This window comes from Oncorhynchus tshawytscha, linkage group LG07 (genome assembly GCF_018296145.1).
Source record: "Oncorhynchus tshawytscha isolate Ot180627B linkage group LG07, Otsh_v2.0, whole genome shotgun sequence".
NCBI lineage: Eukaryota > Metazoa > Chordata > Actinopteri > Salmoniformes > Salmonidae > Oncorhynchus > Oncorhynchus tshawytscha.
In genome coordinates, this window is record NC_056435.1 from 7,303,865 (window position 1) to 7,321,261 (window position 17,397).

The 17,397-nt window shown below is 41.9% G+C and overlaps 1 protein-coding gene across 4 annotated transcripts in view; it reads right to left on the bottom strand.

Annotated features, from left to right (window-relative positions):
- Positions 1-7,331: 7,331 nt before the first annotated feature.
- The window catches only part of LOC112253730 (gamma-aminobutyric acid receptor subunit beta-3-like), a 56,821-nt gene continuing 46,755 nt past the window's right edge, over positions 7,332-17,397 (bottom strand). For 2 of the 4 annotated variants that reach the window (XM_024425695.2, XM_024425697.2), the window contains 4 exons: positions 15,102-15,254; positions 11,292-11,539; positions 11,061-11,144; positions 7,332-10,607 (listed from right to left, as the gene is read on the bottom strand). In XM_024425695.2, coding sequence (XP_024281463.1) covers positions 10,251-10,607; positions 11,061-11,144; positions 11,292-11,539; positions 15,102-15,254 — 842 coding nt within the window. In that variant the 3' untranslated portion in view covers positions 7,332-10,250. The remainder of the gene's footprint in view (positions 10,608-11,060; positions 11,145-11,291; positions 11,540-15,101; positions 15,255-17,397) is intronic. The other 2 variants (XM_024425696.2, XM_024425698.2) reach the window with 1 other exon arrangement.

Genomic DNA, 17,397 nt, shown 5'->3' on the forward strand with positions numbered 1-17,397 from the left:
CACAGTAATAGGAAAAATCCTGAAGTTTGTCTGTATGTCAAAGAAAACCAGACCTGGGTTCAAATACTTTTGGAAATTATCTCTGATATGGTCTTCATTGAGTTTACCTGGTGCAATGGAACCAATAGAATAGTTGCAAAAGTGCTAACGCCGCCGATCTGGCACTCCAGGCAGACTGAAATGAGCACTGCAAGTATTTGAAAACTCAAATAGCATTTGAACCCAGGTCTGAATAGAAGACAACATAGGAAAGATGAGAAAGTAGGCTAATACCCAGCTGAAGTGTGTCATTGAGTTCTTAAAACAGAAAGGCATCATCAAACACACACTGAAGAGAGGGATGTATTCCCCCAGTCACCGAGACAGTCTTTTGATGCAGAACCATCCCTCCTCCCTCTCACTCACTATGCTGTTGATGAATGAGCAGAAAGTGTGTCAGGAGGCCTGGAAAAAAAAGAGAAAGAGGAAAAAAAATCCGATATAATTTATTCAGAGGGGTTCTCTGCAGAACTAAATCTCAATTTCAGTGGCTGGAGTTACACATTAGCATTTATGTTTTCCTGTGGATTTTGGGACTATGAGCAGGACTTGTGGGGTCAGTAAACTGGAATTGTGGACTAACGTTACCCTGACCATTTTAGATTGCATCCTTCTCCCAATTGTGAAAATGATTGCGCCATTATGTAACAATGGTGATTCGGTCATTACCGTAACACTGAAAGAGTGGCTTGGCCCATAATGGATTTAGCGCAGGGACCGACAAATTCAGAACTGCATGGTATAATATCTGCATTGGCATCCCACAAACAGAAACACCCCCAAATCAAATGAAATGGGAGAAACAAAGAAGACATAAGAAGGATTATTTGAAGAAAAGCCTATCACAATAAAGCCGATGAGATGAATTACTATTAGGCACTTTGGGGTACTCAAATATATACCAAAACATACAGTTCAACAGCGTTATGAATGCACTGTTACCAATTTGGTTTAATTGGTGCAGCATGTTCAATGCCATCTCTTTCAAGCTATGAAGTAGAAAAACAAATGAGATGTGTCTCTGGTGTATTGTGTTTGTTTGACAGTCACGTGTCAGTGCACGAGTCGTGCAGATGGGCATCGCGCTGATGTGAGAATGGTTTATTCAGTTGAAGTCGGAAGTTTACATACACTTAGGTTGGAGTCATTAAAACTCGTTTTTCAACCACTCCACAAATTTCTTGTTAAAACTATAGTTTTGCAAAGTCGGTTAGTACATCTACTTTGTCCATGACGCAAGTCATTTTTCCAACAATTGTTTACAGACAGATTATTTCACTTATAATTCACTGTATCACAATTCCAGTGGGTCAGAAGTTTACATACACTAAGTTGACTCTGCATTTAAACAGCTTGAAAAACTCCAGAAAATGATGTCATGGCTTTAGAAGCTTCTAATAGGCTAATTGACATCATTTGAGTCAATTAGAAGTGTACCTGTGTGGATGTATTTCAAGGCCTACCTTCATACTCAGTGCCTCTTTGCTTTTCACCATGAGAAAATCAAAAGAAATCAGCCAAGACCTCAGAAAAAAATTGTAGACCTCCACAAGTCTGGTTCATCCTTGGGAGCAATTTCCAAACACCTGAAGGTAACACGTTCATCTGTAGAAACAATAGTATGCAAGTATAAACACCATGGGACCACGCAGCTCAAGAAGGAGACGCGTTCTGTCTCCTAGAGATGAACGTACTTTGGTGTGTAAAGTACAAGTCAATCCCAGAGCAACAGCAAAGGACCTTGTGAAGATGCTGGAGGAAACAGGTACAAAATTATCTATATCCACAGTAAAACCAGTCCTAAATCAACATAACCTGAAAGGCCGCTCAGAAATGAAAAAGCCACTGCTCCAAAACCGCCATAAAAAAGCCAGAGTATGGTTTGCAACTGCACATGGGGACAAAGATTGTACTTTTTGGAGAAATGTCCTCTGATCTGATGAAACAAAAATAGAACTGTTTGGCCATAATGACCATTGTTATGTTTGGAGGAAAAAGGGGGAGGCTTGCAAGCCGAAGAACACCATCCCAACCGTGATGCACGGGGGTGGCGGCATCATGTTGTGAGGGTGCTTTGCTGCAGGAGGGTATGGTGCACTTCACAAAATAGATGGCATCATGAGGGAGGAACATTATGTGGATATATTAAAGCAACATCTCAAGACATCCGTCAGAAAGTTAAAGCTTGGTTGCAAATGGGTCTTCCAAATGGACAATGACCCCAAGCATATTTCCAAAGTTGTGGCAAAATGGCTTATGGACAACAAAGTCAAGGTATTGGAGTGGCCATCACAAATCCCTGACCTCTATCCTATAGAACATTTGTGGGCAGTACTGAAGAAGTGTGTGCGAGCAAGGAGGCCTACAAACCTGACTCAGTTACACCCGCTCTGTCAGGAGGAATGGGCCAAAATTTATCCAACTTATTGTGGGAAGCTTGTGGAAGGCTACCCGAAACGTTTGACCCAAGTTAAACAATTTATAGGCAATGCTACCAAATACTAATTTTGTGTATGTAAATGTCTGACCCACTGGGAATGTGATGAAAGAAATAAAAGTTGAAATAAATCATTCTCTCTACTGTAATAAAGTGGTGATCCTAACTGACCTAACTGACCTAATTAAATGTCAGGAATTGTGAAAAACTGAGTTTAAATGTATTTGGCTAAGGTGTATGTAAACTTCCGACTTCAACTGTATGTTAAATGCCGTACACAATTAATTTCTGATCCACAGGGTCTTGTCTACTATAAACCTAAGAGTAAAGGTAGGATTTGGAATTCTCTTTTTCAAAGAGAACATAGTGAAGGACAAACTTTGGGGTAGATTCTGTAGATACAGAGGTAGATATTTTTCTTCCACAACATGGCGTCTACTGACCTCTAGAGTGGTTTCTGTGACTTTCCGGGGCCAAACATTTCAGCCATCTATCACAATGTGTCTGTCATCCCTCCAAAGACCCCCTTGTATCTATAATAATGAACAAACTGGAAGGTCCCTAGATTAAAGGAAACTAATGTTGTTATTAGTTGTGACATGTCCTGACAGGAACTAGGACTGCAATTTCAGACACAACAACAAATATTGACCATATGGAGGTCAAAACCGGTGAGATACCCGAGCCATCACTTGTGATATTGAATACAAGAAACCCTAAACTGTAACACCTCACGATAGAACAATCTCTCGCAAAGTTCAAAGGCAACTCTGCATTAAACAACTGCACAAATGAAGCGTAGACGTTCTAATTTGTATTCTAATTCATGTCAAATTGATGTAACTTCAAGTTCAAAATGTTTTCTGCCACCAAATAATGGGTTTATGTGATAATGCAAGGACTGCGAACACAGCTTCCTCTCATACTCTCAACGTAAATATGTTCTTACTCCCTTGGTGACAAGCCATGTACTGTCTTGCCAGATGAGGACTTCTCTCAGGCCAACAACAAGCTTTATTGGATGGTGATCCCTGTGGTTCAAAACAGCTTTGCTGTTATCTGGTGCCCTGCAAGCTACTGGCTTTGACTCTTCCGGCTTTCACAAAGATCTGTGTTTGATGCACTTGGATACTGTCACATTGATTGATGTAGGGCCAGGTAAACTTTGGTGAGAGATTGTGAATTAGATAACAGAATGCAGCATAAAGCAGGTTTTGTCAATCTCGCAGATCAATGGATTAGACCAGGGTGTTCTGGTCAAGAGGAAAGGCTGTGAATGGTCAGGAAAAGTAAGCTGACTGAACTCAAACATAGGACCATTCTATGGCGTTTCAATGTCTTGCAAGGGATACTGTTAGAGAATTGCACCATTTCCTCAAGCCCCAAAGACATGTTTGTAATTGAGTTCAGTTCACTTGGCAGGCTTTGGAAACAGCAACCCAGCTGGTAATGGAATTTGGGTTGGCTCTTCTTGTGTTGGCGGGGTTATTTGCGAAGTATTGAGGTGGTATCACAAGGTCAGAGAGAGGTGAAGTCCCAAAAAAATATCTGGAATTAAAATGTTGAGACAGAAATTAATAGTGTTCTCGTAAGTGGAAACACCATTTTATTTCAGCATGGACGTTGGAGAGAAACGAGGAGAAGAGAGGTGAAGGGAAGAGAAGAGCTTGCACTGTATGGGGGAAAGAGAAGAGCATGCACAGTATGGGGAGAAGAAGAGAGCACGCTCTGTATGGGGGAGAAGAAGAGTGCACGCTCTGTATGGGGGAGAAGAAGAGTGCACGCTCTGTATGGGGGAGAAGAAGAGTGCACGCTCTGTATGGGGGAGAAGAAGAGTGCACGCTCTGTATGGGGGAGAAGAAGAGTGCACGCTCTGTATGGGGGAGGGGGGAAGAAGAGTGCACTCTCTGAATGGGGGAGAAGAAGAGCGCACGCTCTGTATGGGGGAGAAGAAGAGTGCACGCTCTGTATGGGGGGAGAAGAGAGAGTGTACTGTATGGGGAGAAGGGAGGAGAAGAGCGTGTACTGTATGGGGAGAAGGGAGGAGAGAGTGTACTGTATGGGGAAAAGGGAGGAGAAGAGAGTGTGCTGTATGGGGAGAAGGGAGAAGAGAGTGTACTATATGGGGAAAAGGGAGGAGAAGAGAGTGTGCTGTATGGGGAGAAGGGAGGAGAGAGTGTACTGTATGGGGAGAAGGGAGGAGAGAGTGTACTGTATGGGGAAAAGGGAGGAGAAGAGAGTGTGCTGTATGGGGAGAAGGGAGGAGAAGAGAGTGTGCTGTATGGTGAGAAGGGAGGAGAAGAGAGTGTACTGTATGGGGAGAAGGGAGGAGGAGAGAGTGTACTGTATGGGGAGAAGGGAGGAGAAGAGAGTGTGCTGTATGGTGAGAAGGGAGGAGAAGAGAGTGTACTGTATGGGGAGAAGGGAGGAGAAGAGAGTGTGCTGTATGGGGGGAAGGGAGGAGAAAGTGTACTGTATGGGGAGAATTTGGTAGCCGTATCCTAGACTAAATATGGGTGACTCAAAGAACGTATGCCTTATTTCAACAGTACAGGAATATCATCCAGGGTTGGATGTGTTGATAATCATTTCATGAAACAAACTGGGTGGGCAAATTACCATAACTCTGCCTGCTCAAAGTGCTGAGTCCTGTTATCTTTAGATGATTCTAATAATGGTATGTTATGTAATGCAACTTTGGGATCGAGATCCGTGGAGCCCAAGTTTTAAGTAAGAAAGTATACAAATCTATCATGAGCAACCCTATTGAAGCTGGGGGTGCCTGGGGTTTGAACTGCCTACCACAGCAGTTTCCCCTGCAATTATTCATATACACTATTGTTTTTTACCTCAGAGAACTGGTAGGCTGCAAAGAAATTCATTTCCACCGTCTATATGTAGTCGCCAGATCCCCATGGTACCTTAGGGTGGATAAATATTGCATACTGTATATGATTAACTCTTGAAACCACTGCATATTAGGTATTTTATACCGATACTACGTAAAGTTTAATCACAACGTAGAGTGCTTGTGATTGGCTGTATTTTGTCATGGGGTTTGTGCCTTCATATCTGTAGAATCATAATAGTAATGGATCAAATGAGGTTGATCATTGGTGTAATAAAAGTGAGAATTATTTCAATGGTGCCTACTGGTCAGTCAAAGCCTGAATATCACCATTATTATCAGGTATGAAGGTAAGACCCAGATGCAGACAATGTCGAATTAACAATGGTTTAATAATCCAACAATGGCAGGCAATAGAGAGGTCAAGGCGGCCAGGGGTCAGTAAAACAGAGGTGGGGCAACAGTACCGGATGGCAGATAGGGTCAGGGTAGGCAGAGGTCAATAATCCAGAGGTGGGGCAAAGGTACAGGACAGCAGGCAGGCTCAGGGGCAGACAGAGTGGTCAGGCAGGTGGGCTCAGAGTCAGGACAGGTAAGGGTCAAAACCAGGAAGGTGAGAAAAAGAGAGATGAGCTGAGACAAAACCACTGGTTGACTTGACAAACAAGACGAACTGGCAACAGACATACAGAGAACACAGATATAAATACATAGGGGATAATGGGGAAGATGGGTGACACCAGGCGGGGGGTGGAGACAATCACAAAGACATGTGAAACAGATCAGGGTGTGACAATTATTCCACAGCTGCCTCTGTCACCTTTCTGGCGGCTGTACACTCTAATGCTGGGTTGAGATCCCCTCCAGGAAATACAGAATCATTTTCCCTCAGCCTGTTATTACAACCAATTTATCAACCACACCTCCTACACAAAATAGGTGTATTCTATGGCGACCCCCACAATCACACCACTTGCCCCATAAGGTTACTGGTAACAGAGTCATAACACTTATGTCTCCATCGTGTTATATTGCCTATAGTGTATAAGTGAGTTTTATTGGCTACATCTCAACGTCTCCTTAGATGTGTTGTTTTGTTGGCGGCAACCACGATGAGTCGGCTGCACTTTGGCATACAAAACCCTGTTGGCCTTACTAGTAACAGGGGTGGCAGCAAGCCTAGTGGTTAGAGCGTTGGGCCAGTAACCGAAAGGCTGCTAGATCAAATCCCCGAGCTGACAAGGTAAAAAAAAAAAATCTGTCGTTCTGCCCCTGAACAAGGCAGTTAACCCACTGTTCCTAGGCCGTCATTGTAAATAAGAATTTGTTCTTAACTGACTTGCCTAGTTAAATAAAAAATAAACGGTATAATAAATTCAGGAGGTGGAGTCGCATGATTCATTGATGCCATAACTTCCAAGGGAAAGGGTTGTGTTTTGGGGCACTTTATGACATAGTGTAATCCCTCGGACCGTGCGGGTTAAGTGTGTTGTTGGTTCTGTGCCCCAGGCAGGTTGACCTAAAGTGTGGATGGTTCCTTACTCAGATAAAATGATCGTATGTCTGGCGGGTCCAACTTCAGAGTAATGGACGACTTATACTGTAGGTCACGGCCCAGGGCCCTTGCTTTAATTAAGCTAGATGGCTGGATGGTGGAGAGGCAGAGTGTGAAGCACTTTTTGGACGTGTACGAGAGTGTGAATACCCAATTTGTAGGAGGCACAGACCTACAGTCCATGATTGCCGTCGAAGATCATAATTGTACATAGCAAATGAAACTGGGACAGTGTTAAATGTAACACTTTCAGTGTACACATGAATCCCACTAATCCAGTGTTAAATGAACCCCTTTGAGTAATGAAAAAAACACTTCCTTAAGAGTTAATATGTACACTGTGAGAGATAAAAATGCATTTATATTCAGTGTACATGGCTATGAACACCTATTTTGTGTATTTACAGTCACGGAAGGCATATCAGAACATGCAACACACACACACACACATATTCATTGATAAATACAGTTTTAATCACAATCCAGGAATACTGGTAATCATTTGTTTATCTTCACCTGACATATAAAACATAAACTATTGGGCTTTGTCTAGATTCAATCATTCAACAGAAATGCATTAGGAACAGGAAATGTTGTCTTTGAAGTCTGTCCATTGTTCATCCTGTTGCTATAGCTTATAACAGAAGTGTTACAGAAATCATGGATTTGAATGGATGCAAAACCCGATATTACTGTCATACAATTGATATTATTTCATTAATAGAGCAACATTATAACCTACAGAAATAAGGGAGAGAAACATAAACACAGATATCTATACCTAAATATACATTTATGGCAGAACAGAACATGTTGACATTCCATAATGGGCCAGACAACATTAGAAGCCAGCAAAGATGAGTGCACTTAATGCATGAAACAGTGTCAGATTGAAGGTGCCAATGTGACTGACTGGGATTCAAACCCAGGTCTCCTGCATGCCACAAGACCGTCAGCCCTCTGATCTAAAGACTATGCATTAGCTCTGAAGGGCTAACTCAAGTCTTTACGTCTCGGGAAAGATTACTCATCTTACACCAAGAACAAGATATTTGATTAATCTTGCACCAAGAACAAGATAAATGACTCATCTTACACCAAGACCAAGAGATATTAGTCATCTTACACCAAGACCCAGCCAACACGGCCTCATCTACACAGTAGAGAAGGGAAACCCCGGGGTCTGGAACTGTTATAGGCCAGCGTGTGTAACCACACATATTACCATTATATCACTCAAACCCAAAACACACAACAAGCTTAATGATCAAGTAGCAAAGCATATTTACATACCAGAGATACATGTCACTACTATAAGCAATTGGCTGCAAGTTGGTAATGGTAAAATACATGGGCACGCGATTTATTCTTTATGCGTATATACATGTGTTATATATTTGAAGACTGTCGTTGTGAATCCCAGCCATTGACCCCAGGATATGATTGGTTGCTCTGTAACCAACCAGAGAATGGCAGTTTATCACAATCTCTTGGAACTGTACTTCTAACCTGCGATACAGGTTTAAGATGGTAGGGTTAAGTTTTTTGTTGTTTTTAATCGACATTACTCATGCAATATAACATGCATAGAGAAACAAGACAGTGCCATCTAGGCATGTTCTCTCGCCCAGAGCAGCATGATATGGACAACGGCAATGTTTCACCAAATGTTAGCTACTTCCATGCCGTTGGTTACATTTCCTAATGGGATGCGTTCGATGTTTGGTTACAATCTAATGAGTATGGCTCGTTGTCCTTGCCCTGCAGAACAGAATTCATGCATCAGTTGTAAAACTGAGAGACTGACACATCGTATGTGCTTCTATGATAGCTGTGCCGAATAGATGATAGAAATATAGAAATGGATGATGTACTGTGTATATCAGTGGTTCGCAATGCCCTTGATTTACAATGTGTTTCGTTGTATTATTTATATTGTCTGTGCATTTGACAGATAGTCTCATGGCATTCATCGCTTCTAAACCTGAAGAAAGGAATCCCCCAAAAATATGATCAACCCCACATGTTCATTCGATAGATTTTCAAGCATTTAAAGAGGACATAAATGTCATCGGTATTTCACATTGTCTTATAAAAACAGACAACTAATTAGACAACCACAAATTTAAAAAATTGCACACTTACGTCAAATCTGTTATATACATTATATTTACAGTTGGAGGTCATTTCAGCAGTAAAGATCAGTCAAATGCTAAAAACCAAACAAACCCTCAACCCTGCCACTTCCATGGAATGCTGTGAACCGAGGGAATCTATTTTCTACAATGCTAGCGCGCAAGAGAGGGAGTTAATATACTGTAGCTTTAGTCAACGTACCACCTTACAAAAATATCAGAACATTTCACAAAGACATGTGATACAGTACATAGCACTAGGCCGTTGGCAGGAGAGATCGACAGCTATCAAAGATGGAGCTGATTTAAAGGAATGTCGTCAATTTACTGAGTGAAATCCTGTCATGCATTCACAATATCAGATAGAAAATATGTGAACCGTGACAGATTCATTGAGTGCAGTGGTGGGTATGTTTAGATTACCAATCAATATTCCAATTTCAAGACTGTTTGACAGGATTTTGAAAACGTAATGGTTGCCAATTAGCAAAATGCAGAACCTGAGATATTAAACCCTCAACAGTAGACATTAATTTGCACCTATGTTAAAATTGTATAGTTCAGTATGTAATAATGGTAATAATAATAGCAATACTACTATTAATAATAATAATACACTGTACATAGACATACATTAACAGGACCACTTCACTGTAAAATTTGCAAATACTGTATGTGCACTTAAAAATTATATTATCTGACCAAGACAAAAAATATATACCTGATAAAGCATCACAAAACATGAGTATATATTTTTTGCATTGATTCGCATAAATGACAAATAATGTGTAAATAATTATAAAGTATTCATTACAATTCATTGTGTATATGCATAATACATTACATAACATTTTTATTTTATTTGGGTTTGTTTAAAAAAACAATGTAAGAATGACCTTTTCTTTCTTGCAAATTGCACATATTGAATTGGGTATAAAGATCTACATTATCAAACTACAGAGGGGCAAGAATACTGGGAAATATACAGTACCAGTCCTACGGTATGGGTATTTATCCACATAGTTCTGTACAACATTTTCAGAATTAGCAATCCATAATTTGAGTATGACTGCAAATATAAAAACTTTAACAAAGAAGTCAAAGCATTGTCTGTGCCATATAGAGGCAGTCCTTTGTTTTTCGATAGCAAAACATTTCCTGTCGCGTAAAAAAGACAAAACAATGACGAAGGAAAAAAAAAATACTCTAACACCACCTAACCCTAAAGTCAGTCAATCAGTTGACATAATACATCCAGTAGATTAGATTAAAGAGGGAGAAAACGGAGGGGAAGATAATCCGCGACCACCTGTCGATGGCGTTTACGTCCGTCAGGTCAGGGATTTTGATTTTGAGCTGCGACGAGCGCCGCCGCAGTTTGTGCCTCTTGAGCTGGGCGTGCCTGTCGAGGCTGTGGCGAGGACCCGAGGACCGGCTCGCCTTCCTGCACTGGACGCCAGTACCTGTGCTGGTGTTGTCAAATCCCATGACGGAGGAGTTCCTGCTGTCCGCCAGGCTGGTGGTGACCTCATTTCCTGCCACCTCGTTGTGGATCTCCAGGGTGGTCAGCAGGATATTACCGTGGGACTCCGCCTGGAGACGGAAGTAGAGGATTGATGTATTATCTGGAGCTACGACAACATGATGGTCCTGCTCTGGACGGGTTCAAGGGTGAGATGAGAACCGGAACTATGTCCACGATAAACCCATTTAGACTAATGACAGACATTGGAGAATCAAGATTTGAGACTATGCAGGAATGAGAACAAGGCACTTTGAATGAACGTTCGAATGGACAACACAGCACAATATCTTTTTTTGTAGCGACACTATGGAACATAGACATTAGCGGGCTTGCAGACTTGCATTGGACGTGCAAACGTCAAACCAGAAGTTGAACAAAGGACAATGACAACTTGGGTAACAAGCGACACGTCGAGACTCATTAAATTCTCATGCGGACATGAAACATGTAATGTCAGTCAATGGTGACAGACAAGTCAGACAGATAGTGAAAAAAATACGTGTCCGCTGGTCAAGACTCACCGACTGTGAGACACGGAGCGTTTTTGCTCTATTAGGCTGCTTAGTCAGCTTAAGAGATGACGTTTTACCTCCTTCCTGAGGAGACTGTCCACAAGAAAAACAACACCATATTTATAGAGTTTCTGATCTGCCGTCGTTAAGAGTGTGCGGACCGCAAAGATAACGCCCGACAACTTGGAAGAACTTTGATGAAGTTAGAGCATCTCGACAGAGATCTTCATGAAGACTTACCCGATTGGTGTCGTATTTGGCCGCCCTCTCATTGTTGGCCCTCTCGGCTTTCTCTGCCAGCTTCTTCTGCATTTGTGGTCCTCGGCCGAAGAAGATGTAGTTGACGAAGGCGTACTCCAGCAGGGCCAGGAAGACCATGACGAAGCAGCCCATCAGGTACATGTCGATGGCCTTGACGTAGGGGATCTTGGGGAGCGTCTCTCTCAGATGGGTGTTGATGGTGGTCATGGTGAGCACAGTGGTGATCCCTGGATTACAACAGACAGATTAAGGCAGGGTTCCCCAACTGGCCCCACACGTTTTCTGAGAATATTTCTCATTTTCATTGTTGGACATAAAGACTGTAAAAAAAGCCAGGAAATCAGCTCCAAGTGATTTTAATTAAATAAATATGTTCCCAAGTATGGGAACTAAAATTTATTCATTTAAAACCATGCTTACATTTGAATATGATCACGTGTCTCTCCATTAAACGTGGGAACACGTGGGAACACGTGGGAACACGTGGGAACACGTGGGAACACGTTTAATGGAGAGACACGTGATCATATTCAAATGTAAGCAAGCTTTTAAATAATTATGTTTTGGTCAAACATGTCTGTTTGGGATTCTTGTGGTCAATTTTCAGTCTACTAATTATTTGTAATTACGTTCTGGCCAAACCACCTCCCAGGACAGAGCAGAAAATTATTTGATAGAATTTTGGATTGCCTCGTTGTAGCTTGGTGCTCCAGTCTGTTTGTGCTTTGGCCAATTAAATCCTCCAAAACACGCATGGTGTGACAATGGTAGAAGAGTTGGCTACAGTATATAACGAATGGGACTTGGCTAGTCTTGTTGTGCTCTGAGCCAAAATAACTTCCCCTGGTAAAAATTCAAAAATGTGTCCTCTACTTGCCCCTCGGACACCACCAACCCCAAACAACTCATTGAATAATTGTGTACATTCAGTCTCCAGCTGTGAGTGACATTTTAACAGTGGAAGAAGTTGAATTGAATGTCTCATGTTAAATATACTATACGTTATGTCCTAAAGAAAGGTCTCTTCATGGAGACAATGCTTTCTTTGCACATGCTTAATCTGTTGTCCATGCAGAAATGTATATTCCTTTACAAGAAATATAAACCATGTGCACCAGTAGCTAGTACTGTCATAAAGCAACACTGGAGGTAGTTAGAGTGTAGGATCAATCTGGCCCTTTCCTTGATTTATTGGTACATTAAAGGGGACAGTTTTAAGTATTACTGGTTTGCTGTGTCAGTCTGTGTGTGTGTGTGTGTGTGTGTGCGTGCGTGCATGTTTTTCTCGCTCTGAGGAACAGCAGCGTTCTCCCCCTTTTGCTTTTATTCATTGCAGCGATCTCTGGGGTTTTGCTGAACGGCAGCCATCTTCTTTATCGGTGTTCCCTCTGTGGTTCTATTACTCTCTGTCCTTCACTGCACCCACCGACCTGACAATTTAATCACAGGGCCATGTGCCCGTGGGCCTCCCTCCTTTTTCATCAGGAGACCGGACTCTCTGGGGATAAATGTATTTTTATGGAGCTTCTCTCACTCTCACTGCCTCTATCAGCCTCTGTCTCTCTGTCTCTCTCTCTCTCTCTCTATTTCTCTCTCTCTTTCTCTCTCTCTCTCTATTTCTCTTTCTCTCTCTCTATTTCTCTTTCTCTCTCCATTTCTCTCTCTACTTCTCTCTCTACTTCTCTCTCTACTTCTCTCTCTACTTCTCTCTCTACTTCTCTCTCTACTTCTCTCTCTACTTCTCTCTCTACTTCTCTCTCTACTTCTCTCTCTACTTCTCTCTCTACTTCTCTCTCTACTTCTCTCTCTATCTCTAGCCACTTTCAAAGGAAAAATGTCAGGTGTGTAGGTATTATGCATTTAAATAGTACCTCCCAAAAGTGAGAAAGTGGTAAGTACTCCACATCTGCTAACATACTGGTTTGCTACTTAACAATAAACTAGATGTATAATAATTGCTCCCACAGTTGAGTTCTTCAAACCAAGCTGCTTACCTATTGCAGATTCAGTCTTCCCAGCCTGGTGCAGGTCTACAATTTTGTTTCTGGTGTCCTTTGACAGCTCTTTGGTCTTTGCCATAGTGGAGTTTGAGTGTGACTGTTTGAGGTTGTGGACAGGTGTCTTTTATACTGATAACAAGTTCAAACAGGTGCCATTAATACAGGTAACGAGTGGAGGGCAGAGGAGCCTCTTAAAGAAGAAGTTACAGGTCTGTGAGAGCCAGAAATCTTGCTTGTTTGTAGGTGATCAAATACTTATTTTCCACCATAATTTGCAAATAAATTCATAAAAAATCCTACAATGTGATTTTCTGGATTTTTTTTCTCATTTTGTCTGTCATAGATGAAGTGTACCTATGATGAAAATTACAGGCCTCTCTCATCTTTTTAAGTGGGAGAACTTGCACAATTGGTGGCTGACTAAATACTTTTTTGCCCCACTGTATATACAGTATATATCATTCATTTAAAAGTTTAAAAAATGGATCCACCAATCCCAGACTGCCCCTTTAATGCCTCTCTAATTGTATGTTTCAGACAGCCTCCCTACTCTATTTCTGCTGCATAATCATTATGAAGGAGCCACTAAAGCATCGTGCAAATGACTTCAGATCCTGTAGCACTCTGCTTGCTAACGGCATTATCGATACCTTATTCCTATCGTCTGTTCTCTGAAATTGAGTGCGAGGTTATCAAGAAAATGAGATTTGGTCCACACTCAAGTGTCAGAAGATACTCTAGTCTAAAAGTGAAGAAGTATTATCACATCAGCCTTATCAACTCTAGAGGACATGGAACAGCACTGGTGCTTTGAACAAACATTCGGAGTGTTACATTGCTGAACACTGCACGTACAGGTCCAGGTTATTGTATCCTGCTTTACTCGCACCACGCATCCTGTATATCACTGAATGCATGGAGGTGGTGAGCTACACTGACTGCGCCGTAGGTCAGAGTTGTGGGTTCAATTCCCACGTGGGACCCAGTATGAAAAAATGGATTGCTCTGGATAAGAGAGTCTGCTAAAATGTACGTACTGTAACTCAATGGGGAGTTTTATTTCTTTTTGCTCAGAGTTATTGAGTAAAGGTACACCACGAGAGTGAAGAAAATGTGCTGGAACAAGATTAGGGCCAAGTGGGTCGTCTGGATTTGGAATTCACTGTAACACGGCTCCCTAATCAATTTTACCTTCAAACAATTCAATTGTTTCCCCACTGCATTGATATCTTGATTGCTGCTCTTACCGGGATGCAGCCGCCACAAAGCACCCTTCTGTGTGGCAAAGGAAATCCCATAACGATATATCACTGAGGGAGTTAATGTTTTTCTCTGGTGGACTCCTTATTAGCAAGCCACCGGATATTGCAGGCCTTTGCAAAGACCTCCCAATTCTGTGCTTTATGGTCATGAGAGAGTGCAGGGGAATCTGTCCATTCAGTAATACAGAGTAGACCATCAAAATAGAATTAGAATATAATTATCTCACGGACTAGACCGTATGTGTGACCCTACAAAAGTGTTCCAAGTGTTTTGGTTCCGGGCAGAACCCTTTTGGGTTCCATGTAGAAGCACCTGTGGAAAGGGTTCTACCTGGAACCAAAAAGGGTTATTCAAAGGATTCGCCTATGGGGACAGCCGAATAATCCTTTTGAGTTCTAGATAGCACCTTTTTTTCTAAGACTGTACAATTAGTGGGATGTTGTGATCAGTCACACATGATAGGGAAACGGGATTCAGAGGCTTGTTAATATTGTACAATGTGTAACATATGGGGCTGTACACCAACCTAATGCCACTCTTGCAGCCGAGGCATCGTAATTGATCCAGAAGGAGACCCAGGACAAGATGGTGATCAGGATGGAGGGCATGTAGGTCTGCAGGATAAAGTAGCCGATGTTCCTCTTTAGCTTGAAGCTCAAAGACAGTCGTGGGTAGGCACCTATGAAAACAAGATGTTGAGAGGTTGAATAGAATGAACGACTTCTTGGTTCGAGGAGCATACTGGAACACCTCGTGTTTTTGTTTTTGTTTCTATGGCAATGGCAGCATGGGTTGGATTTATCACTATGGAAACAAGCATCCTTGAACCATACTTCACAACAATTTGACACACGGTGGCTGAATGCGAGGCAAATAATAAAATATTTCAATACTAACTGTGATGATAGAAAATGTTGCACTTTCAATCGACATATATTATTTATTTTAAACTATTTCATAATTTATGCATGTATAAAAGTCTTGGAGCTTGATATGTTAGGCATTTGGTAATGTATGTATTTCTTCTCTGACCTGGTTTATGAAAAACACACTTTATCACATATCTGTCATCGTAAATGTCCATTTGAGTTGCACATTCCTCTCTGTATAGCATTACACCAGTGATGCATGACTCTGATCCTCAAGGTTCATAGCGTCTGCTGGTTTTCGTCCATGCCTTGCCTTGTTAATCAGAGACAAATTAACATCTGGGTATCCAAGTGTGTGGACTCCTGAGCCAATCAATGACACTTATTGATCCATTAAGCGCCAAGGACAAAACGAGTACCAGAAGGAATGCAGAACTCAAGGGTGTCAGTTGTACACCTCTAAGCGATAGGAAGAAGTCCTTTGACTGCTACTAAGAAAAGTTGACCTAAAAACTTTCCTCCAATACTACACATTACCGTGGCTATTTATTTAAGCACGGGGTTTGAGTCACGCTAACACGGATCATACCACTCCCACTGATTTGCACACAAACATTCGGAAAAAAAACAACAATCAAACTCTCGAATCACAAACTATCTGGATCCACGGATTGCTGTCCGTGTACTGTATACGTGAGATGTGGTACATTCGTCAAGGGAGGGAACTGTCCCTTTAAGAAAGGTAACATTATGCAAGAGATAGTGGGAGGCGAAAGTAGGTGTTGAAAGAAGATTGGTGATACAGAGGATGTAGGTGTGCAACTAAGCGTTCACACTAGCTGTGTCTCTGGACGTACGTCAGCGAGTGGGAGAGTACACCGTATGTTATGAGGAGGAGGAAGAGGGGGATGAGAAGGAGGAGAGGAAGGAATAGGAGGATGGCGATGATGGTGATATGGTAACCATGACAACACCCTTGACGACCACGACCGCGAAAACTCTCGTAATGCAAGGGTGCGATGTCCGACAACGTTCTGACAACGTTCTGACAACGTTCTGACAACGTTCACCAGTTCAACACAGATCCCCTTTATCCACTACTAAAGTGAGAGGGGGGAGCATGGGAAAACAATCTGAAACAACCAATCGGAGTTGACCTTTGTATTTCATTTATTTACATTGTACTTTCTCTATGCACACGCACAGGGCCCTGCACACTCACACACACAGACGCTCCAACACACAAACACTCAATTCATAATTTGCTCACACACACATAATATTATGCACATGCATTTATACTGACTACACACCCGCACACCCACTCACATACAATCATCATATACGCTGCTACTACTCTGTTTATCATATATGCCTAGTCACCTTACCCCTACACATATCTACCTCTACAGTATCACTGCACATTGTGAATATGGTACTGGAACTGACTAACCCTGTATATAGTATGCTTACTTACTTTCTTGTGTACTTCTTATTTCTGTTTCCTGTGTGTTTTTGTTCTACCTCATGTTATTTTTAGCACTATATTGTTGATTGATTACTGCATTGTTGGGTTCAAGAAAGGCACTTCACTCTACTCGTGTACATGACATTAAAACTTAAAATCCTTATGGCAATGTTTCCTTGTGAGCTTGGAGGGGAATAATTGATGCTCTGGGCCTTATTTTCCACATGAATTTCTGATGCCCTGTTTCCCAGGCTGCTTCTCCGTGGCTTCTCTCTTTTAAAGAGCTGAAGAAAACAGCTGGGTAATTGCCATCCTACCATCATTCACTGCTCCTGTGTGAGTCTCTGTGAGTGAAGCCAGCAACAGTAGCACATGGAGGAAAGTTGGTCTTTAGCCAAGCTCGGGGAGGGAGACAGGCCTTTGAAGTATGATGCAGGGGTCCTCAGAGGAGCCAGGGAGAGAGTAGAGAGGGGGCCCTCCAGGGA